Raw genomic sequence first — 23074 nt, 5'->3', positions numbered from 1 at the left:
CTGTGAACTCTATTAACCATTAGTTTTTCCTTTCCCTTAGTTTTGGGGCAGCCAGGAGTGCCTGAGGAAGGTCACACATAGCCCACCTGGGAGTGGGGTGTCAGCTTGTGCTTTGTCCTCAGCTGGCCTCCTGCTCCCTCATCAACTGTATGTAACCCTCATTCAGACCCAAACCTTGGTTATGGGCTGCCACACGGGCATTGCACATCTTTGTGAATGACGAAAGAAAACTATCTTGTCCTTCCTGGAGTTACTGATCAATAATCCTATTCCTCACATCCCTTTACGCTAAAACTCATGATTCCTGCCTGTATGCTAATCTATAATCTCAGTGAAAAAGGTACCATCCCTATAACTTCATTTTCCAGATCATTTTCTGCCCTGTGAAGAGTGCATTTCCCTGGCAGCTGTCCTAACTTTGGCTTGAATAAAAAAACTCTTTCTTACTTTCAGAGATTCTGAAAGGTTTGTTCATTTTGTGTCAACCATTTCAGTGCTTTTATCTTGTATGCATTTCTCTCCCCCCCCCCCCTTTATCCCTCTTGTCCCTCCCTCTTCCCCACTCTCTCACACTCACCTCCTCCAGGGCAGGTTTGTTTCCTGGAAGAAATAGAAGAGATTCTAGTACCTCTGCTTGTTTGTGTCTCAAGGGCAGAGGGTGGGGGCAGAGGAAATGATGTTAGCCACTAAGCATTTGGAACACTGCAAAACTGAAGTTTGGGGTGAAACTTTCAGGTTATCTAAACTTTTTAAGACTTAGCATCTTGTTTCACTGAAAATCCTGGAGAATAAAGGGTTTATTCCCCCTTGGACTTGAATCAATATGAAGGTGTTGCTCAATATCAGTAGGTAAGTGGTTAAGTTTTCCTGCTTCTGGGCTTTTACATACCTTCTTAGAGCCCTTCTGAAATGATTTCAGTTTCTTCCTCTAGGTTGTGAGCCTAACTAGGATGAGGGCCATGTCCACGTCATTTCAATATCCCTTGGGCCCCACCCTCACCCCATCCTCCTCCATTCTACCACAGCCCCCATATTTTAATATTGATTATTTTTGGCCTTGACCATTGATTTCCCTAATTCCAGGAAAAAATGTGACATGCAGTTCCAACATCACATTAGGTTATAGGTAAATATGTGGTCTGTGGAAACAGTCCACCTAAAAGGAATCTCCATAAGTAAGTTGTACGTGGAAAGAGTCCAGACCTAAGGATCCATATTAAGATCGTTATATGTACATAGGTCAGCCACCACACTCACCTTTTTCTGGAAATTGTAGCACTCAAAGCAACTTTGGAGAAATTCAAAGACCATGCAAACAACGTTAATTCAATTTTATTTTTATTTTCTTTGTCTTCATTTCAATTGTTTACATTTTTGCAAAAGCACCAGAGAGCACCAAGGTTACTTTCAAAAATGCTGGGCAGTTTTGTTTTGTGTGAAACTAATAATAGTTGTTGCTGTTGTTTTTAAAGGGCGTTCTTCTGAAAACGGTGTTCAACATACTTTAGGCAAATGTCCCTGTCCTTCTGTGGGAGAGCACTACTGACCCATCTGGTTTGATTCACAGTTCTTAACACAGCTTCTTCCTGAGACATGAACAAGAAATGGGCATCAGGTGTTCTTGTAAAGACCCAAACCTCAAAAAAAAAAAAAAAAAAATCTTCATCTCTTGGGATTTGATTTTTTGAAATTAGCCTCTGGAATAAATTTAAATAGAAAAAAAAGTTCAGATTCTATGAATCTAGATTCATCTGGTGTACACCCCTTAGTGGCCAGGAGGACACAAGTTTCACAGCACAGCCAAGATATTCCAGCAGGGTCTGAGTGAGTGAGGCTGTGAGGTCTTGCCAAACAACCGAAGGCTAATCCTGTCTGAGCACTTAGGGCTACTGAAACCTGTTGGGTGAAGTTTGCAAGCCCTCCCTCCACAGTCTTTAATATGTAGATTATATTAACTATCATTCCCCAGTCCTGCCTTCACTACCAGGAAAAAAGTTATGCTACTAATTATATTCAACTCTTCACTCTTCCTTTCTAAAAACCCTGAAACCACATGACATTACAGACTAATTGCAAAGTACAAGAGCTGCTAACATCTATTGGTAGCATATACACAGTATATGTAGCTAGTGTCTATGTATAAATTCTCTATGTAACATTCAGTCCTAAATAAATAAATAAATAAATACAACTATATTAGCAGTTTGGGACCTGAATATATTTAAATAATTACCAGGAGGCAGAGACTCTTTTATGCCTACCAAAATAGCCATGTTTTCTTTTTTTGCTTAAATTAGCAGAACCCAAATATTTTGCGTAGACTATAGCTGCCCAACTAAGAGACTACATTTCCCAGCCTCTTTCGCCTGTGAGGTCATGTGACCAAGGCCTGGCCAATGAAAGATAGGAAGTGTTGAGTGAGACTTCCCCGAAGTCTCCTTACAAGGACAAAGGGCTACATCCCAATGGTAGGGAAATAAAGCCTGCGATTTGGATGACTTGGTCAGGTACCCTGATGGTCGGCCTCCAGACTTCTGCACAAGAAAGAATGAAACTTCTATCCTGTTTAAACCACTGATATTTTAGGATTTGCATTACATGCCACTATATTAAAATCTAAGTAATGCACAAAAATCTTCACATCCTGCTGCACTGTGGTAGCCCTGTCCTAAGTGTTTCTCTCCATCCTACTTATTATCTTTTTGGTGAACTTGGTCTTCCTGGAGCCTCCCTTTTCCCCTGTCACATTTAGTCACATACTCCCCTGGTTTCCAGGCACCAGTAACATCTTCAAACTCCTGAACTTAGAACTGAGCTCCTTGTCCCAGATCAATGGTCATTTTAGGGCAGGATATGAGAATTCATCCATGGATACACAGCTTTGGCATAAATTGCTTTTCTGTTCCCTGCGCTCCTGGAACCACCAAGATGGTAGAACAGAACAGTGTGGGCTACAATTTTCCAGAACTGTGAGAGGTAGGGGGCTAATTTAAAGAAAGAATCTTCTGCAATTGGAAGACAGCATATAGGCTACTGGGACGAGAGAAGAACATACGATGTTGGAAGTTTAGACAGTGGAAGTTTCTACTTCCTGGATGGGGTCCTTGTTGGAGAGATTGCCTGAAATATTGTCAGATTCAAGCAACTCTACAATGCTGTAGGGAGAACAGTCCTCCAGACCTAGCTTGCTGCAGAGCCAACCGCAGAAGCCTTTCTCCATGTCCCGGGCAGCTTGCCACCATGCTCCCCAGGACCATGAGAGCTGGACCACAGCGGCATAGAGGCCCAGGGAAGAGGCCATGGCCATGATGAGCACTGGATAGAAGAGAATGAGGCAAGGGCAACACGAGATCTTGTGCCAAAAGGTCCTCTCCTCGTTGTACACAAGGAAGATGTTGTACCAGGTGATAGTGCCATAGTAGAAAGAGACAACAAAAGAGAGGATAAAGACCACAGGCAGACAGACCAGCGTCCAGAGGACCACATGGGGCCCACGGTCTGCTCCCATTTGGCAGGCCTTTCTGTCTTCAGGTGTTATCTCCCTTGATGACCCTTGAGGCTTGGTCAATTCTTGCAGCTCCTTCTCCGTCAGTGTGACATGGATGTCCACCATCTGGCCCTTTTTCTTTCCTCGTGTGATGGTCCCAGTTAATGTGACATAGCGGCTGTCCATGGGCATGTTCCACATCCCTGCAGAGGATCAAGGAGGTGAAGTCAAGGTCAGAATGTGGACATTTCACCACAGTGTCATCACTTGAGCTGGGGGCTGAATACAACAGTTCCTGGGGCTTTTTGTTTTTATTTATTTATTTTTTAATTTTTTTAAGGCTTTTTGTTTTTAAAGATTGTATTTATTTATTTGACACACAAAGAGACCACAAGCAGGTGGAGTAGCAAGCAGAGGGAGAGGGAAAGGCAGACTCCCTGTTGAGCAAGGAGCCTGACTCAGGACTTAGGACTTGATCCTAGGACCTGAGCCAAAGGCAGATGCTTAACCAACTGAGCCACCCAGGCCCCCCAACAGTTCCTGTTTTTATAGCACCTGGCACAGTCCTAGAGTCAATTACTCAGGCACGGATGGAGTGGATCTCCCTCAGGAAGGTGATTATTGGTATTATTACTTCCCCCAGGGAACTCTCACTCCACACACATGGACTCTGAAAAAAACTGTAAAGAAAGTTGTTGCTTTTTAATTTCTCTCTCCACTTTCTGGGCCTCAATCTTGGCATGATCTCTGTGATATGGAAGGGTATGAGGAATTTTGCCACAGACACCACTTCATAATAATCTTATTTCTAGTTTATAGGTACATGAATATCCACTAGTGTGTGTGAAGATTGTGCTGTGTGCATATCATAGTGCTGGACAGTTCACTCCTCTTCCCTGCTTATCTGCTTATCCCTGTACTTATGCTTCCATGAGAGGAGGCTTCCTCGTGTCTGTGGACATCTCAGACCTCATGTCCAAGCTCTGGACACACGTATCACACATACCACACGTGTACACCCACCATATACACATACCCACACACCACCACCACCATCACCATCAAATGGCCATCCTTTGGCCATCCTGGAGTGAGATTGGAGATATTAAAACACAGAAGCCTGTGGCCCTTGGTATGTGAAATGTAGTCTAGAAGTGGAGGTAGGGGAGATTATAGATAGGCTAGGTTCCTTGCTCCATGACTGGAAGAGGAATAGAATGGACCCACCTAAAGAGCAGGGCTCAGGAGAGTGGCAGAGATTTTGACTACACAGGTAGATGGGTTGTACAATTTTCCCAACACCTTCCATCTTAGGATCTTTGCCCCTACTGCTCCCTCTCCTCTAAAAGCTCTGCCAAGAGCATTTCATGGCTGGTCCTTCATTTCATCTGGATGAGCTCAAGCGTCACTTCCCAGAGGTCTTCATATGGCCATGCAATCTCTTCCCCCACACCCTTCACCAGTTCTCTTCCCATCACCATGGTTTATTGTCTTTGCAACTCATACCACTACCTGAAATTACCTTGTATTTACTGCCTTATTCACTGTCTTCCCTTGACTAGAAGGTAAACTGTACAAGAGCAGGGACGTTGCTTGTCTTGTCCACTGTGGGCCTATGTCTTAGACATCAATTAATCTACACAAATAGATCTACCCCATCCATCTATTGCTGCACGGTGATGCTTAATCCGGACACTCCATGGCTTCAACAGATGTTTTTATACATGCATCCTTATGCCCATGAGCATAAGTTTCATGGGGTAGATTCTGAGAATTTCTAGAACACAAGATACACACAGTTTGAATTTAATAAATATCAATAAATTTCCCTACAAAGTGGGTAAAACAGATCCCATTTCACTTGAGGTATATTTTCTCACATTGATGTTATCCTAAGTTTACCCAATTTTTCGTCAGCTTACATGTGGAGGAATATTATAACCCACGGCTGTTATAATTTGCATTTTCCTGATTATTATAAAAGCCCACTATTAGCTTCTTTATCTTATATGTATTAAATAATTAGATAGTCTTAAAAATCAATAATTAATTAGCATAGTCTACTTGTATTACTAATTTTTGTGTATGAATCGGTCTGTTCTATTACACTAAGAGTTCAGAAAGGACAGAGATCTCCACATCACTGAGAAGAGAACATTATAAATGCTTAATAAATACTGCCGATTTGTTGAATGAAGACTGTAACATCGCAAGAAGAAATGTATCAACAAGACAAAAGAGGTGAGTGAGCAAATCCCTGTCTTCTGGAGAATCCTCATTCCTTCCCGTGGTTTAAAGTAAGTGGCCCCAGAGACTTACCATCATCCGCAGGATAGTCTAGGAAATCATCTCCCTCCTCTTCTTTAGGCTGGTCTCCACCTTCTAGTTCCCCGGGCTCCTCCTCCAGTTTGTCATTTTCTGAACGGTAGATGATGATAGATTCTGGGCGGGACTCTTTCCTCTTCTTTTTCCTGCGACCCATCGTGGATTCCCCATCCAGGGCCAAGGCAGCAGCCACGGCCTTCCTGAGAGAGCCCTGGTGGGGGCTTGGGAGCTGGCCATGGCCTTCTACTGGTGCCAGCTCTTCCATCCTAGTCCTCAGGTCTACTTATTCCGTGGGAAGGGTCTGACTTGCTTGAGCAAACTCACGATTCACACATCACAGAGCTTCTTCCTGGATGGGGCTGTGCAAAGATGTTGCATCAATAAGTTCCACAGGAGAGATAAGAAAGCAAAGTTATCAATGGGAAGGAAATAGGATGAGAGGGGAAGGGGGCTGGGAAATGATTCTCAACTTGGCATGAAGGCTTCTCCTCCCTTCACTTATCTTAACGCTGTGTTTTGGGAGTGCTACGGAGATACTCTCTCAAGATTGGGTTGTGGTGAATAAATAAAATTTTATTTGTGTGGCAATAATATTTTTGTCATTTATGTAAACTTATAATATTATGCAAAACCCATCAGTTTAGCTGGGAGATGTTGAGTATAAGGAATTCGGGTGAGGAAGCTTTATAGATAAATGGGATTTAAGAACTATTCTCACTCCCACCAAACATGATGATTTGGATGGCTGGGGCCATCCAAAAGAGAGAGAAGTAGGCTCCATGCAGGGAGCCTGATGTGGGACTCAATCCCGGGGCTCCAGCATCACACCCTGGGCTGAAGGCGGCACTAAACCGCTGAGCCACCCAGCTGCCCTGCTTTTTCTTTTTTAATTGAATTCTAATCAATCTTAAAATAGCCACATGTAGCTACTGACTACTGTATTGGCCAGGTGTATATGCTGGGCCCTCCAATTATTTTCCTTCCAATTTCTTTATTAAAGAAAGCAGGTCATTTACCTTGCAGATTCTCAGTCTAGATTTTGCTGATTGCATTCCTGTAGGGTATTCCTTTGAATCATGTATTTCCTATAAATTGGTAGCTAAATGGGCTTGATCAGATTTATGTTGGAATGTTTTTGGTTGGTTATTACGGCCAGACAGCATTATAGAGGCCTTTATTTTTTTTTATTTTTTTTATTTTTTGGTGAAATTAGTAGCCATTGATAATATTGGCTAGACCTATTAATTCATTAGAAGTTAGAAAATGGTGATATTCCCATTCTCTCATTTCTTCATTATTAGCCAAAATACTCTCATGAACTTTTAACAAACCCAGTTTTAAACTTGGTAAAGGAGGCAAGGGGCCTTGTTGTTATCCATTATTATTGGTAATTATACTGAGAAAACATCTTTCTTTAATGACTACAGTGACAGCTTTTATTTTATTTTATTTTATTTTATTTTTTATTTATTTATTTATTTATGATAGTCACACACAGAGAGAGAGAGGCAGAGACGTAGGCAGAGGGAAAAGCAGGCTCCATGCACAGGGAGCCCGACATGGGATTTGATCCCGGGTCTCCAGGATCACGCCCTGGGCCAAAGGCAGGCGCTAAACCGCTGCGCCACCCAGGGATCCCGACAGCTTTTATTAATATGAAAAATTCTGACCTATTTACCAAATAAGCTTCTCCATTCACAAATAGCTATATTTACAATTGAGAATTGCCAGATTCTACTCACAATCCTGCCACCCCAGGATTCTGGAGACTGGCCACTCTCTAGTGATTCCAGACTGCCGGCTTTCTGTTACTTTTATTCTCAATTTCCAAATCCTCATTTTCTTTCAGTGGTCTTTGCATATTTCCTTTCTTTCAATCCCACATGCATATTCCTTGATTTCTCTCTATCCCCAATAACGAGGCTTCTCCTCTCATTTGTATTAAATGGCCCCTATAGCTAGTGGGCTGGCCCAACCAGGAGGGGAGGACAAAAATAAGTTAAAAAATCTAGCTAGGCACCAAATGCCACTCAGTTTGAAGCAAATCTCATGTCTTAAAATTATGCATCTTTGATATTATCACATAAGAGTGCCAACTTCAAATGCCAAACACACATTTTTTTTTCTTATCTCAGTGTTTCTAAAATTTGGATGCATCTTCAGACCAATGGAATGACTTTTCACTCCAAAGGCTGAGCTACCTTCTCAGCGAGTAACTTCTGCCCTACTGCACTTTGCCCATGTTCTCCTTTCCCCTTTAATTGTTAATTTTCATATCTGTCTTGCCACTAGATTATAAATATTTACTCTCAATCATCTTTGTGTCCTGGGAACATAGTCCAGGGACTGGAACAAAGAAGGTACTGAGTGACAGAAGTGAAAATGCCCATAGGTAGAACTGGAAGGTAATAAGACATCCTCACAGCCTAACTTTGCCTGGAGTAGGAGGGCTGTTTGAACAGAAGAAGTGTCATTATCCTCATAATCCTATGCATACAACTTGCTGGACTTCAAACTTAGGTGACGGGTCCAAGAACAGAAAGATCCAGAACACAAACGCTTCCCAAGATAAACTGATCAGAAAACAAGGAACCCAACCAAAGATTTAAGTGGTCTGAAGAGAAGCTGGGTTATGGAACCCAACTATTAGAATCTTGAGTTTGCCTTAATATTGAGTGCCTAGTAAACACTTAATTGAGTGTTGAGGTTTGCCTTAATGGTATCAATAAGCTCAAACAATGCTCTCCTACCGAAGTAGCCCCAATACAGAAGAGTGGACATCCAGCCAGAAAGGACAGAAAGGATAGGCTGTGTGTAGATGTCCCTAAGGTTAGGGGTTTGTTGTTAAAAATGGATGTGAATTTTGAATTCTACTTTCTAAGAGTCTGTATTTAATACAAAAATGTTCCCTCCCCCCGCAAAAAAAATGTTTTCCCTAATGCAAATCCTCTCGTAAAACCAATACTGTGTAAGCATACCAAGGTAATTCTGTGATGCAGGTGACCTATGAACACACCACTTTATATCTACTCTGAGTGTACAAATATCAGAGCTTGAGAGTGTGAAAATAAATAAAAGAAATTTCATTTAAAATAGAGTTGGGAAGCCCTGACAGGGGAGCTCTCTCATACACGTACCACTCCTTGCAGCCTGCACAACCAGCAGAAAGAGGAAGTTAAGAATTAGATTGACAATTATCTTTTTTTAAAAGTTGTATTTATTTAAGTAATCTCTACACCCATCGTGGGGCTTGAACTCGCACCCCTGAGATCAAGAGTCGCATGTTCCTCCAACTGAGCCAGCCCTCTTGACATGTAGGCCACTTTCACATAGGAATTTCATCTCCTGCTTTCCTGAAAAGGAAGAATGATTCCTCCTTCCCTCAACAACAATGCACTAAACACTGCTTGCAGCCAATGAGAAACAGCCACAACCTCAGGCCCTTGTTTTGCTTTCTTTTTTTTTTTTTTTTTTTTTTTTTACGATTTATTTATTTATTCATGAGACACATAGAGAGAGAAGCAGAGATACAGTCAGAGGGAGAAGCAGGCTCCCGACTGGGAGCCTGATTGGGACTTGATCCCAGACACCCAGAATCATGACCTTGAGCCTAAGGCAGATGCTCAACCACTGAGCCACCCACGCATCCCTCAAACTCTTGTTTTTCTTTTTTTTAATGCTATTGATGGTAATGATTATGTTTTTTTTTTAATTTTTATTTATTTATGATAGTCACAGAGAGAGAGAGAGAGAGAGAGAGAGAGAGGCAGAGACACACAGGCAGAGGGAGAAGCAGGCTCCATGCACCGGGAGCCCGACGTGGGATTCGATCCCAGGTCTCCAGGATCGCGCCCTGGGCCAAAGGCAGGCGCTAAACCGCTGCGCCACCCAGGGATCCCAAACTCTTGTTTTTCAATATATTTTTGTTTAAAACAACCTTCTCCAATTTCCTTCCAAAACCTAATAAAAACATCTTCTCTTTGTCTCTTTGGACTTCTCTATGCATCAGGCATGCATGTGATTAGTGATTAATAATCACTATTAATGGGTTTTTGCAAACAGATAACATGTGTAGTGTTCTAACTCTTCCGTTTTGGGTGGCCACAATGAGAGAGACCAGTGTTAGGTAACAGGAAGTTTCTGGAGCCGTAGGACAGAATAATACAGAAAACAGGAGTCAAGAGAAGCACTAGTGTCTCTTGAGGATGTAAAGACAAACTTGGCTATCTTGTAAGGTGATGGAGTGGTGGGAGGAACAATTCTATCTATAAGCAAAAGAGGAAATGACCCTTAGAGACCCCATTAAAATCCTTTAGAGAAAGCATGAAATATAAAGAAATGGTGAGCTCCTGGTAATTCACCTTAGGGATCTATGCCCTGCTTCGGGCACAGCTATTTTTAGACAGGTACCCAGCCAGGGTCTACTTGCAAAACAGGTAACTGTCCCTGATTCACTTCAAAACAAAAACCAAAAAACAAACAAAAAATACCAAAACAAAAAACCCCCATGATGTGAGAGTACAAAATGGCCCGATTTGTTTGGTAGCTGTGGTAAAAGATAGCCATCAGAACAAGTTTTGAACCTGTTCAGTTGATTAACAACAACTTCCCTCAGTGGACATGGTTTTAGAAACCAGCCCACTGGGACGCCTCCCTCTCAGCAGTTGAGCGTCTGCCTTCGGCTCAGGGCATGATTCCAGAGTCCCGGGATTGAGTCCCATATTGGGCTCCTTGCTTGGAGACTGCTTCTCCTGTCTCTGCCTCTCTCTGGGTCTCTTGTGAAAAAGTAAATAAAATGAAAGAAAGAAAAGAAAGAGAAGAGGAGAGGAGAGGAGAGGAGAGGAGAGGAGAGGAGAGGAGAGGAGAGAAGAGAAGAGAAGAGAAGAGAAGAGAAGAGAAGAGAAGAGAAGAGAAGAAGAGAAGAGAAGAGAAAAAAGAAAAGAAAAGAAAAAAGAAAAGAAAGAGAAAAGAAAAGAAAAGAAAAGAAAAGAAAAGAAAAGAAAAGAAAAGAAAAGAAAAAAGAAAGAAAAAGAAACCAGCCCATTAGAGTCCATCCTTCATTTCTAAAAGTCAGTCAGGTCAGCCAGGGACTTCCACTAATGAGTGGGCATTCTAAATCATATTCACACAGAGAGCTGTTGAGCAAACAGGTTTGTTTTTGTTTTTTTTTTTGTTTTGTTTTGTTTTTTTTTTTGTTTTTTTTTTTTTTTTTTATGATAGTCACACAAAGAGAGAGAGAGAGGCAGAGACACAGGCAGAGGAAGAAGCAGGCTCCATGCACCGGGAGCCCGACGTGGGATCCGATCCCGGGTCTCCGGGATCGCGCCCTGGGCCGAAGGCAGGCGCCAAACCGCTGCGCCACCCAGGGATCCCGAGCAAACAGGTTTAAAACTTCTTCTGGTGACTACTTGTTAGGCCCATAGAACAGTCTTTTCCTAAATTTGTGGGAACTTTGTAACTCTATTCGCTGTGAGGCTGAAATACCAGATGGGGTCAGAACAAGGTGTATCAGTTATCTACTGTCTTGTAACAAATTACCCCAAGTTTAGAGGGCTGTACTATCCTACACAGTTCTCTGTGTCAGTAATTGGAGAGTGTCTCAGCTGGGTGGGGAGTCGACTTCTTAGTCTGCTTCCCACCTACAGAATTTTGGGCTCCAAAGGCCTTTTTTGTTTTGGACAGTCTGAACTCTTTTAAGTATTCTGTCAATAGAATTCTCTTCAAATCTTTGTGGTTCTCCTGTGAATAGATTTTCTGGGTCAGAAATGTGAGAGTGCCTTAGTTGGATAGGTCTGTCTCTAGGTCTCTGAAGATGGCAGGGCAGCACTCATTTGAAGGCTTGGAAGGGCTCAGAGGATCTGCTTCCAAGATGGCACACTTGCGTGGTGCTGACTCAGTTCCTCACTATGCGGGCCTCTCCATGGGTTGTTTGAGTATCCTCTCAACAGTGTCTGGTTTCCCTCAGGGTAAGTGATCTGGTGTATATTCTTCTTGACCACTTCAACTATACTTTTTTTTTCTTTTTTAAGTTTATTTATTGAGTAATCTCTCCCGCCAAGGTGGAGCTCAAACTCATGATCCCAAGATTAAGAGTCATGTGCTCTTCTGATTGAGCCAGTCAGGTGTCCCCTCAAGTGTATTCTTGATCCTATCTCTTTCTTATTCTTGATTTCCTCCCTCTCTAATAGCTCCAACTTCTCCCCTTTGCTGGTTCCTTTTTGCCTGCAAACAAACCCAGAATTCCCAATGTGGAAAAATCAGCTTTACTTTGCTACTAACTCTACCTATGTCTTGTTTTTCTCTTTCGTAACTAAGCTTCTCCATCAAATAGTCTACAGTCATTATCTATTCATCCTCTCAATATCCCGTTCCCTTTACCATCTTATCCTCCCTTCTCCCAAGCCTCTTTTTAACACACACACACACACACACACACACACACCCTGTATACACACAGGTAAATCACTTGGAAAGATAAAAAAATGGCCAGGAAATGAGCATCTATCAAGCCTTATAGGACAGGCTGTAAGTTATATGTTCTTTAGCTTACATCTCAACGCACATCTCAACAAGCTCACTGTTACATAAAGAAGTAAGAGAACCTGGATTTAAGTCTAAGTTGCATAACTTCAAAAGCCCAGAATTTTCCCACCAAAATTTAGACGAAGGAAGTTTTAGTGGTGGCTGCAGTAGACAACTGAAGGGTTTTTGTTTTATTTGGTGGTTTTTGTGTATGCTTTGGGTTTTTTGTTTGTTTGGTTGTTTTGGCTTTTGCTGCCCGAACCTCATTCCTCTTTCCTTTGGTGATAGAGCCACTCTTTTCTGTGTGGAATACAGCCTTAAAAGTCAGCAATGTGACTACAGTGATGATTTTACCTTTCTTATTCTCCTTGTCCATACCAGAGCCCTAATTCTGCTTACTTCCAGGTCTTTCTTGAACCTTCCCTTACTTCCTTTGATTTTCTTCCTTCATTCTCTTGCTACCACTCCAATCTTCCTTTTGCCTCCTTTGTACCCTTGTCTGTCTCCACCACCCATAATTACCAATGCTTTTGAGACACAATTCTCAACTGATTGCCCTCTATTCTCAATAGTACATTGTCTTCCTCCTGTTGGAATATGCAGTCTTCCTGCCTACCTCTACAAGACACCTCTATGCCAAGCACGCCCAAATATAGATGTCAAGAGTTAATGATTCATTCAGATGTACTTCCAGCAGCCTAGTGGATATTCTCCACTTAAATATCTCATCATTTCTGGCTATGCATGTTCAAACCAAATTCATCATCTTTATTTCTAGAAGACTTAATCTCAGTGTTACTAAGAGGATAGATAAAGGGGGAAGGAAAGGAAAAGGGATGGAGAAGGAAACCTTACAACATTTATGTTGTGCCTATTCTCACAAAACATAACATTTGCTGATTGTATGATTCGTTAGTCTCTGTGTTAATTGCTCAGACATGGTTCTCCCATTTAATTCCATTCTAACATTTTTTTTTGGACAATACTATGTGCCAGATATTGTACAACTGTCCTAAGCATCTTAAGAAACAAATAGCATTTCACGAATGAGGACATTTGGACTTAAAATTAGTAACAACTAAAACTTCTTGGATGTTTACTGTATGTCAGGTGCTGTTCTAGGTGTTTTACAGTGATTATATTATTTGTCTCAGCGAACTAATGAAGTAGACACTATTTTTTCTAAGTAGGAACTATTATTCCCATTTAGAGAAGTAATTTGCCCAGGTTACATAGTAGTGGGGGCAGAGACTTACACCCAGGTTTGCTATTTTTAAGGCCCATGTTTTATTCATGGTACCATGCTATCTGCCAGCATTTACCCAAGATTCTATACTTAGCATTGTCTAAGAATTGTCTAGAGTTGTCTTTGATGAATTCATTTCCCATGTTAGGGATATATTCTTATGTCTTTAATAGTAATCAGTCTCTAAGTCCTGCCACTCATTCCTATGAAATCTCTTTGTTAATGTCTTCATTTGAATTTCTACTCCCCCCAAATGCTGGAATAGTTTGTTGGTTTTTTTTAAGATTTTATTTATTTATTCATGAGAGACACACAGAGAGAGAGGCAGAGACACAGGCAGAGGGAGAAGCAGGCTCCATGCAGGGAGCCCGACGTGGGACTCGATCCCAGGTCTCCAGGATCACGCCCTGGGCTGATGGCAGGCGCTCAACCTCTGAGCCACCCAGGGATCCCTGGAATATAGCTCTACTACTACTTCCTCAAGTCGGTTTCTAGCCTTCCATCTCAGATTCTTCCTTAACCATTTTAAATGGTAAGTAACAACAAAAAACCATCATTTTTATGTTGTCCAGTCATCACCACTATCTTGCCATCACTGACTCAACTATATCTAAAGGGTCTGCCTGGTGTTTGAGGCTCTGCACATTTATGCCCCATGCTAGGGCTTAGTATCAATTTTTCCCCTTCCCCACAACATGACCAGTCAACACATGCATTTATGTTGGTTACATCACCATCTTCACTCTTCTCTACCTGTTTCAAGCCTTACTCAAGACAGACTCACTCACTCACGTCCCCTTCTGTGACTACTCTAGCCCACCTGTCTGTCCCCACCCCTATCCTATTATTGTAGAAGAGTGGGGAGAATGGAATGAGTGCTCAAGTATAAAATACCTTAGATGGATTCATACTTCCATAAATGTTAGCTTCCGATCCCTTTCTATTGCCGCCTTCTACTCTGTATTTCAGTAGCATTTGTCATCTCTACTACACCCTCTCAGTGCTTAATTATGCAGCCTTTCATATCATCTTGTATTGAGTATGAATGGCTTCATTATTTTTCATTTACCTTCCCAGGGAGATTATAAAATTTTAGAAAGCAAGACCTGTCTTATACTTCTTCACCTCCAATGGGGAGACCCTATGGCTAGACGTGTAGCAGACACTCAATATGTCCTTATTGACCTGATAGGACAGAGAGGAAGAAAAAATGCCTATTCAGAAATAGGATATAACTGGGGGCACCTGGGTGGCTCAGTCAGTTAAGCATCTGACTCTTGATTTCGGCCCAAGTCATGATCTTGGTTGTGAAACTGAGTGCTGGGTTGAGTTCCCCGCCTGGTGTGAAATTGGTTTGTCCCTCTCCCTCTGCTCCTCCCTCCCCCACCACCTCCTGCTCTCTTTTTCTCTTTCTCTCTCTCTCAAATAAAAAAATAAAATATTTTTAAAAATAGGTTATAACTGTTAAGAAAGGAATGTCTGATTATCTTCCCTGTTTTTGTACACTTTATTATACTGTTAATATATTTTTTATCTGTTAATATGATCTGAGAAGCTAAACATTTCTTTTTCCTTTTAAACTCCATAAAAGACGGAGCAAAACAAATTTCCTCAGTTTCCAAGGCTTTCATCAATAGAATTAAGAGACAAGACTTTGCTCTTTGGAAGTTAGCCCTCACCCATCCTCCACTTCTGTGGTACAAGGATGATTAATGATTATGATATAGCAGGACACTAATCTCAATCAACCATTAACTCTAAATTCTTGGTAATCCTAAGGGAAAAAATAGGGTTTAAAGAACATGCTTAGGCTCTCATGCATAAAACAACTGGTTTTAAGCCACTCTTGAAGAAAATTCTCCAGACAATTCGTAAATTCATCCACCACTTTTTCCAATTTCTGTTGCTGCCATTCTTGTCTAAGAGGCCATCTTTTTTCTTTCTTTCTTTCTTTCTTTCTTTCTTTCTTTCTTTCTTTCTTTCTTTCTTTCTTTCTTTCCTTTCTTTCTTTCTTTCTTTCTTTCTTTCTTTCTTTCTTTCTTTCTTTCTTTCTTTCCTCTTTCTTTTTTATTTTATGCATTTATTTGAGAGCGTGAACTCAGCCTGCACATGCAGAGCCCAGCATGGAGTTGCACACGGAGCTTGATCCCAGGGCCCTGACACCATGACCTGAACCAAAATCAAAGAGTCATATGCTTAGCCAACTGAGCCAACCAGGAGCCCCAAGGCCATCTTTTCTTATGTGTGATTCTAAAAAATGCTCCTTATCTTCTGACTTCTACTCCCACTGTCTTCCAATCAATTCTCCACTCAGCAGTAAGAAAGATCTTTTGACAACATAAATAAAACCCTGCCATTTTCTGCTTAAAACCTCCACTGACTTCTCATTGGTATAAAACATAATTCAAACCTTTTCATATTGCCTAAAGGACCTGAGTGATGTGGCACCTCCCCATCCTGCCAATATACCACCTCCTTCATCTATACCTCCTATAATCACACTGGCTGCCTATGCTTTCCTCAGGAACACTAAATGTTTTCCCACTTGAGGCCTTACATACTGTCTGCCTTCCTGGTATCTGCTTCAATCTTGCCCTGTCACATGGCCATCATCTTTGTATTTCCCAAGTCTCTGTTTACTTGTCAGCTCCTCCGAAGCTGTCCTGACACCAAACCTAAAATAGGTTCCCTGCCTTGCCTTTTATGATTCTTTATCACAATAGTCTGTTTCCTGTACAACACTTACTGACATCTGTAATTAAGTTCTATTTTGTTATTTTGCTTATTTTCTATCTCCTCTATTAGACTACAAGCTCTAGGAAATGGTACCGCAGAGGTAGAGGTAGGCCAACACATAGGTGTTCAATAAGCAAATTTTAAGTGACTGGATTGATTTTGGTTTGGGGGGGCAATTTGAATTGGTAGCAATTAAAGATTACCCTGATCGTGTCAAAGACTAAGACTGAAGGAAAGTTTAATAAAGAGACATTAAAGGGTGCCTGGTTGGCTCAGTGGATGGTGTGTGACTCTTGATCTTTTGAGGCTGTAAGTTCAAGGCCCACATTGGGGGTAGAGATTACTTAAAAATAGTTTTTTTTTTTAATTAAAAAAAAAAAGACATTAAAAAGTTCCTCTATGCGAATAAGCCATGTTATGGTGCAACTGATAGGTACTCCTCCTGTATCTATTTTCTCCTCCAATAATGGAGGGTTCTGCAGGTCACATGACTTCCCTCCTACAGATAAAATTTCTCAGCATTCTTTGTGGCAGGTGTGATCGTATGACTAGTCTCTGACCAAAGGGATATGAGTAGATGTGATGTGTGCAACTTCCCGGCTTGGCCCTCTCCTTCCTCTTTTCACTTTCTTGAGAGCTGGAATGTAAACTTGATGAGGCATCCTTGGCCATGCAGACAAAGGCAACCCCACAGAGATGACAGTGGACTGAGACAAAAAGAATTAAAGCCACTGGGAAAGCCATAAACCCTCTTCCTCTGGATTGTATTTTGTCTTTTTTTTTTAATTTTTATTTATTTATGATAGTCACACAGAGAGAGAGAGAGAGAGAGGCAGAGACACAGGCAGAGGGAGAAGCAGGCTCCATGCACTGAGGGCCCGATGTGGGATTCAATCCCGGGTCTCCAGGATCGCACCCTGGGCCAAAGGCAGGCGCCAAACCGCTGCGCCACCCAGGGATCCCCTCTGGATTGTATTTTGAAAGAAAAATGTTTAACTTGTTTTTTTTTTTTTTTTTTTTTTAAGATTTATTTATTTTAGAGAGAGAGTGAGAGTACAAGCAGTAGAGCCAGAGGGAGAGACAATCTCAAGCAGATTCTCCACTGAGTGTGAAGCCTGACCTGGGGCTTGATCTCACAACCTTGAGATCATGACCTGAGCTGAAATTAAGAGTTGGCCACTTAACTGACTGCACCACCCAGGCACCCCAATATTTATCTTCTTTTAATCCAGGATTATTTTGGTCTTCTAAGGCAACCACACAGAAATCCCATCTAATATACTAGATAGGATTGTCCAAAAAGCTATTTTATGTCTCACCCTCTTTACTGTGTTCTAATTTGTCAGCCTTGATGCATAGGCAGATCTTGATACACATCTCAACATTTCAAAGTTGGAGCATAAAATGGTACCCTGGTAATGGGGTTTTTATCTTCTAGAGTGGGCTAGGAATTCTAAAACTCAGGTGTCCAGTACAAAGGATATCATATTGATGCTGGCTCAGCCCTACCAGAAACCCACTGGAGAGTCCAATACACTATGTACTACTATGGGCTGAATGTTGGTGGCCCTCTCAAATTCTTATGTTGAAATCATAACCCCAAGTGACGGTAGGAGGAGGTAGAGTCTTTGGGAGGTGATTAGGTTATGAGGGTGAAGCCCTCACACATGAGATTAGTGTCCTTATAAAAGAGATCCCAGAGAACTTTCTTGCAATTTCGGCCATGTGAGGACACAGCAACCAAATGGCCACCTAGGAATCATGCTCTCACCAGACACTGAATCTGCCAGTACCTTGATCTTGGACTTTCTAGCATCCAGAACTATGAGAAAAAAAAAATGTATATTATTTAAGCCACCCAGTATATGGCATTTTTATTATAGCAGCCTGGGAAGACTAAGACAGCTAGTATTCTCTGCTCATAGTGGGCTAGACAGTATCCAGTGAGAATTTTTATTAAAAGAAGATCGATAAAAAAAAAAAAAAGAAGAAGATGATTAATACAGGAGTCTGGGTGGCTCACTCGGTTAAGCGTCTGCCTTCAGCTCAGGTCATGATCCCAGATTCTGGGATCGAGCTCCATGTCAGGCTCCCTGTTCAGTGGGAAGCCTACTTTTTCCTCTCCTCCTGCAGCTCCCCCTGTTTCTGCTTTCTTTCTCTCCACCCCCTTCTCTCCATCAAATAAGTAAGTAAAATCTTAAAAGAAAGAAAGAAAGAAAGAAAGAAAGAAAGAAAGAAAGAAAGAAAGAAAGAAAGAAAGAAAGAAAGAAAAGATCAACAGCTCTTAGGCATTAAGTAAAAACCCAAACTCACAACACCACAAGATGAGCATATTGGGCCTTTGTTAGGCTGTCATAACAAAGGACTCTCTTCCTTGCTTCCCACTGGCCAGTTCCCAATTACTCAGTCACTAACTGACCCCCCCCCCCGCCGCCCCCACCCCAGCCCTGCCCAAAACACACACCTCAGCAGCGGTAGTCCACTGCCACCGGTTCAAAGACCTCTCACTATCAGGCATGATTTCCCCGGAGGCTGCTCACAGTTCTCTGGTCCCAGGTGGTCATAGGAGCAAATGTGTTCCAGTATCTTCTCCAAACCCATCCAGATACCCAGCAGAACTTGGGGATTTGGTGGGTGGAGGAACCAGAAAGCTTTGAAGCCTCTGCCCTAAGGTACACTACAGGAAAGAATGTAACCTACATGGATGAATTATGGCTGGAAAAAGCTAATAAATGGCAATGACACCAAGGCTTACCTTCTGGCTACAATAAGGAGTCGGGGGATTGGGGGTGGCTATGGTAAACACAAGAGCACAGGCCTCTTCCAAAAACAGGAAATTATCAATAGGAAGTTGTCGTTTCCCTCTCTCCCACCCACCAAGCCCACTATCCAGCCAACTGCTTTCATAGAGAAATGCAGACCCATTTGGTATGGGTTGTTTGGAATTTCATGTTAAAGTTCCTGGCTTTAATTGTTGTGATTAGTCCAAATTTAAATAAGTTACCATGTAGACAAACCACTAAGAGGTCCGTTATTTTGCCCCCTCTGGTTTATAAAGCTTCCAGATCAGTGTGGCCTGGGCCATTGATTTAAGAACAATCGGGAGCTGTGTTTTTTGTTTTTTTTTTTAAATTTTATTTTTTTATTTATTTATGATAAGCACACAGTGAGAGAGAGAGAGAGGCAGAGACATAGGTAGAGGGAGAAGCAGGCTCCATGTACTGGGAGCCTGATGTGGGACACGATCCCGGGTCTCCAGGATCGCGCCCTGGGTCAAAGGCAGGCGCCAAACCGCTGCGCCACCCAGGGATCCCTTGTTTTTTTTTTTTTATTCTCCACTCCTCCAGGGTTGCTTTTTGTACCTTTACCCAGATGGTCACATCCCCCTCTTCCAAGGAACCCAACCCGGGGCTGGAAGGGTGGAGTATGATCGTTCTCAAGCCAATTTACTACTCTTACTACAGTGAACTTGCCTTACTCCAACCTTATTGCTCTTTCTGTTCTCTCGTTTCTGTATCTGGCACCCAAAGGGCACATAGCAGCTGTCTGGGGGTAGCCATACTCTTCCAATATAGCATTGTTGGTTTACCACCACGAGATGCACTACGCCAGCTCGGAAATGAAACGCTTACCATTTTACCACTAAAAATTACCAATAGCTTCCTTTAGGAAGACAGTCTCACCAACGTAAAGGTGGAAGAGAATTTAGCTCAAACTGATGTTAAATGATTGGAACAATGATGGAACAGCAACTTTAAACCCTAACCTCCTGCCAGTTGCTGTGAATTGGCTATGAGTTAGACTGCATCCCGTTCCTTCACGGTCCTGGTAGGGTGAGCAGTATCTTCTTGGTCAATGCTCTCCCACCTGGACTGGTTCATCATCTGGAGGCACCTGGCCGTCTACTCAGGAAATGGTTCCTGGTAGCGAGGGTAGTGGCTTACAAAGAGCTTGAGCATCTTCATATTGTTAAGAGCTGTAAAATTGGATCTTCACTAACTGACCTCAGGCACATGTACACCTTCCACCCCCTATTCTCTCTCCCATCATACCTCCATGCTGGAATCAAAACACTACAAAAGCAAGGACAGCTAACTGTCCTGGCCACTTTTCTGTATCCACCGTGCCTAGAACAGTCCCTGCCACATGATAAGTACTCAGTAGATATTAGCAGAACACCGGGAACTAGCTTAGCGTCTTATTTGTGGGAGCTGGTTCAGTTCAGGACAGCTCTTGCTTCAAGGCGGGGGTGGAGGGGTGATTGGATGCCTCACCGACATTCTGTTAGCACTGAGATTCTGTGAGTCTGAATGTGGAGGATCTCACTGGCCCCTGTCGGTGTGAGCCAGCAGCTGCTTTGAGGCAGGAAGAAAATGAAGCTAGCAGGCAGATGGGGTGGGGGAGGGGTGGGAAGATGGGTGAGGGCCAGAGCATCTCAGAAGATGAAGGGAGTCGGTGCTAATAGGGTGTGACAGAGTGGGAGTGTGGAAGGATCGTGGCCCAGGAGACGTCTTTTTCCCTGGGACAAAGGGGGCAGTGATGCAGAGCCCAGGGTAGCACTTGATTCCGCCAAAGGAGCATCCCTTGGGATGCTGTGGATGCTGTGGGAAGAGATGGCTCAACTAGGAGCCAGAATTAAAATGATGGAGCCAAAGATGCCTTTTCATTTGAACAGATCTCTCAGAGGGACTCCAACATCTCTGTCAATCACAGACTCTCTCTAGACTGTGAAAGAGAGCTTTCTAATCAGATTGCAACTTCCTTGAGCCAAGGAATGGCTCCTTGTCATCCTTAGCGGGCAAAAGTGGCTTAAAGCCAGGCCAGTCACCTTTTCGCTGGAGGACTGCAGAACCCCTCAGTCCCCTCAGCTGTCCATACGAGGCTGCAGTAGAGCCAGGCCCACACTGACCCACGCTGGCCGAGCTCTGTGAATCCACAAGTGCAGACCAGATAGCAAATCATGTTATGTGACATCTGTGCTAAAAGCATCTTTAAAAGAAATTTAAAGTGTTCTCTGCTCTTAAGAAAGAAGGTTATGGAATTTTCTGGAATAAGAAATTCCTTAAAACTGAGTCACTATTTCTCTTGCTGTTAAAAAAAAATACTTTGTCATTGGAATCAAAGCACACTCTAGCAACTGGGAAGCAGAAGGCAAAAGGGATTGATTTCTCCTTTTCCTTAATGAGTGTAGATTGGAATCTGTCATCAACAAAGAGAGAAGGGCAAGTACTTCTCTTAATTTTCTTTTTTTTTTAGAGAGAGAAAAAACGCCCAGGGATTAGGGGGTAGGGTGGTTAGGGGCAGAGGGAGAGGGAGAGAAAGAATCTCAAGCGGGTGCCCAGTGCAGAGCCCAATGTGGGGCTCGATCTCACAACGCAGAGATCATGACCTGAGCCAAATCAAGAATCAGATGCTTCACTGACTGAGCCACCCAGGTGCCCCGGGCAAGTATTTCTTTTTTTTTTTTTTTAATTTTATTTATTTATTCATAGAGACAGAGAGAGAGAGAGAGGCAGAGACACTGCACCACCGGGGCTACCTGGGCAAGTATTTCTTAAAGAAGGTCAGAGAAGGGCACGGGGATACAGGATCAGAGAGGAAGTGATGTCTGATTCCACCTTTAACAAGACCCATTTCTAATTCACTTTGTGAACAATTAGCTGGTCGGTGGGCCCAACAAAAGAATGATGGCATTTGTTGCTTTTACGTCACTTTAATACCTTGTCGGGGAAAATACTGTACTCTCACAGCAGACAGAAATAGCATCTTCCCTGGATTGTGAAGACCACAGCACCACACGCATTCCCTAGCTCTGCCATATTCTTAGGCCAAGTCTCACTAGGCCAGTCCAGGTATAAGCTAACTCTGGGGGGGGGGGGGGGGGGGGGCTGACAGCATGAAGCAAGGTGAACAATACGGAGGAGGATCTGAATAATAACTTACCATTACTGGGCATTAAACCGTGGATGAGAAACTGTCCCCAGGCGCTGGCTGCTGGCCTCCCTGCACAGGGAATGAATTAGAAGAGAGGATCTCACACACACACACCTGGAGCCGCATGCGTCCTTGCAGGAAGCACACACCCCTGGACTCATCAGTTTCTGCAGCAGCCGGGTTGAGATGGATTAGGTCTCCAGTCTGGTAAAGGTCGCCTCTTCCCTTCATTCCTGAGCTGGGGAGGGTGGGGGGGAAGGGGAAGGGGAAGGGAGGGGAGGTGGAAGTGGGCTCCAGTTATTTTTAAAACCATGTATTATCTGGGCGCTGTGGATAACTGCCACTGCACCCCCACCCCACCCCCCGAGCCCCAGCATCCCTTCCGGAGGGTGACAGGATCCGGAGGCCAAGCTGCCGCCCTCCCTCCCTCCCTCCCTCCGGGGTCCGCAGCCAGGGCGGGCGCAGCAGCACTGGCTCCCGAGCTGCAGCCTCTGCTTCCCCGGATGCCCCCGGAGATTTCATCTTAATTAACCGCGAGGGCTGGAGGGAGCACCGGGGATTTTTGGAAATCGAGCACGCGCCCGCTTTTTGTCCGCTTCCCATCCTCCAGCCACCGCAATGGCACCGAAGTGTGAACACAAAAGCAGAAACGAACGGCAAGGAACGACAGCGTCTCACCTGCGCATGCCGGGGCCAAAGTCCGGCGCAGGACCCAGGCCCGGGCAAGCGGGCACCGCCGCGGGGGAGCAGCCGCGCGCGGGGAGGCTGCGGAGCCGCGGCGGCGGGGGCGGGGCCTCGGGGGCGGGGCCAAGGCGGGGCGGGGG

General features: G+C 43.4%; 1 protein-coding gene across 3 annotated transcripts; it reads right to left on the bottom strand.

The window, feature by feature from the left end:
• Nucleotides 1-1321: 1321 nt before the first annotated feature.
• TMEM169 (transmembrane protein 169) lies at nt 1322-23038 on the bottom strand. 3 transcript variants are annotated; one of them, XM_025441829.3, is made up of 4 exons: nt 22929-23038; nt 22260-22488; nt 5807-6171; nt 1322-3690 (listed from the first exon to the last, which is right to left on the bottom strand). In XM_025441829.3, exons 3-4 carry the CDS (start codon nt 6075-6077, stop codon nt 3068-3070), a joined length of 894 nt encoding a protein of 297 aa, XP_025297614.1. In that variant the 5' UTR covers nt 6078-6171; nt 22260-22488; nt 22929-23038; the 3' UTR covers nt 1322-3067. The 3 variants fall into 3 exon arrangements, with proteins under 3 accessions (XP_025297614.1, XP_025297616.1, XP_025297615.1); XM_025441831.3 differs by having other exon boundaries at nt 22365-22488; XM_025441830.3 differs by having other exon boundaries at nt 22260-22483; nt 22929-23024.
• Nucleotides 23039-23074: the final 36 nt, after the last annotated feature.

This window comes from Canis lupus, chromosome 37, assembly GCF_003254725.2.
Source record: "Canis lupus dingo isolate Sandy chromosome 37, ASM325472v2, whole genome shotgun sequence".
Taxonomy (NCBI): Eukaryota; Metazoa; Chordata; class Mammalia; order Carnivora; family Canidae; genus Canis; species Canis lupus.
This window is presented reverse-complemented; position numbering and strand designations above follow the sequence as displayed.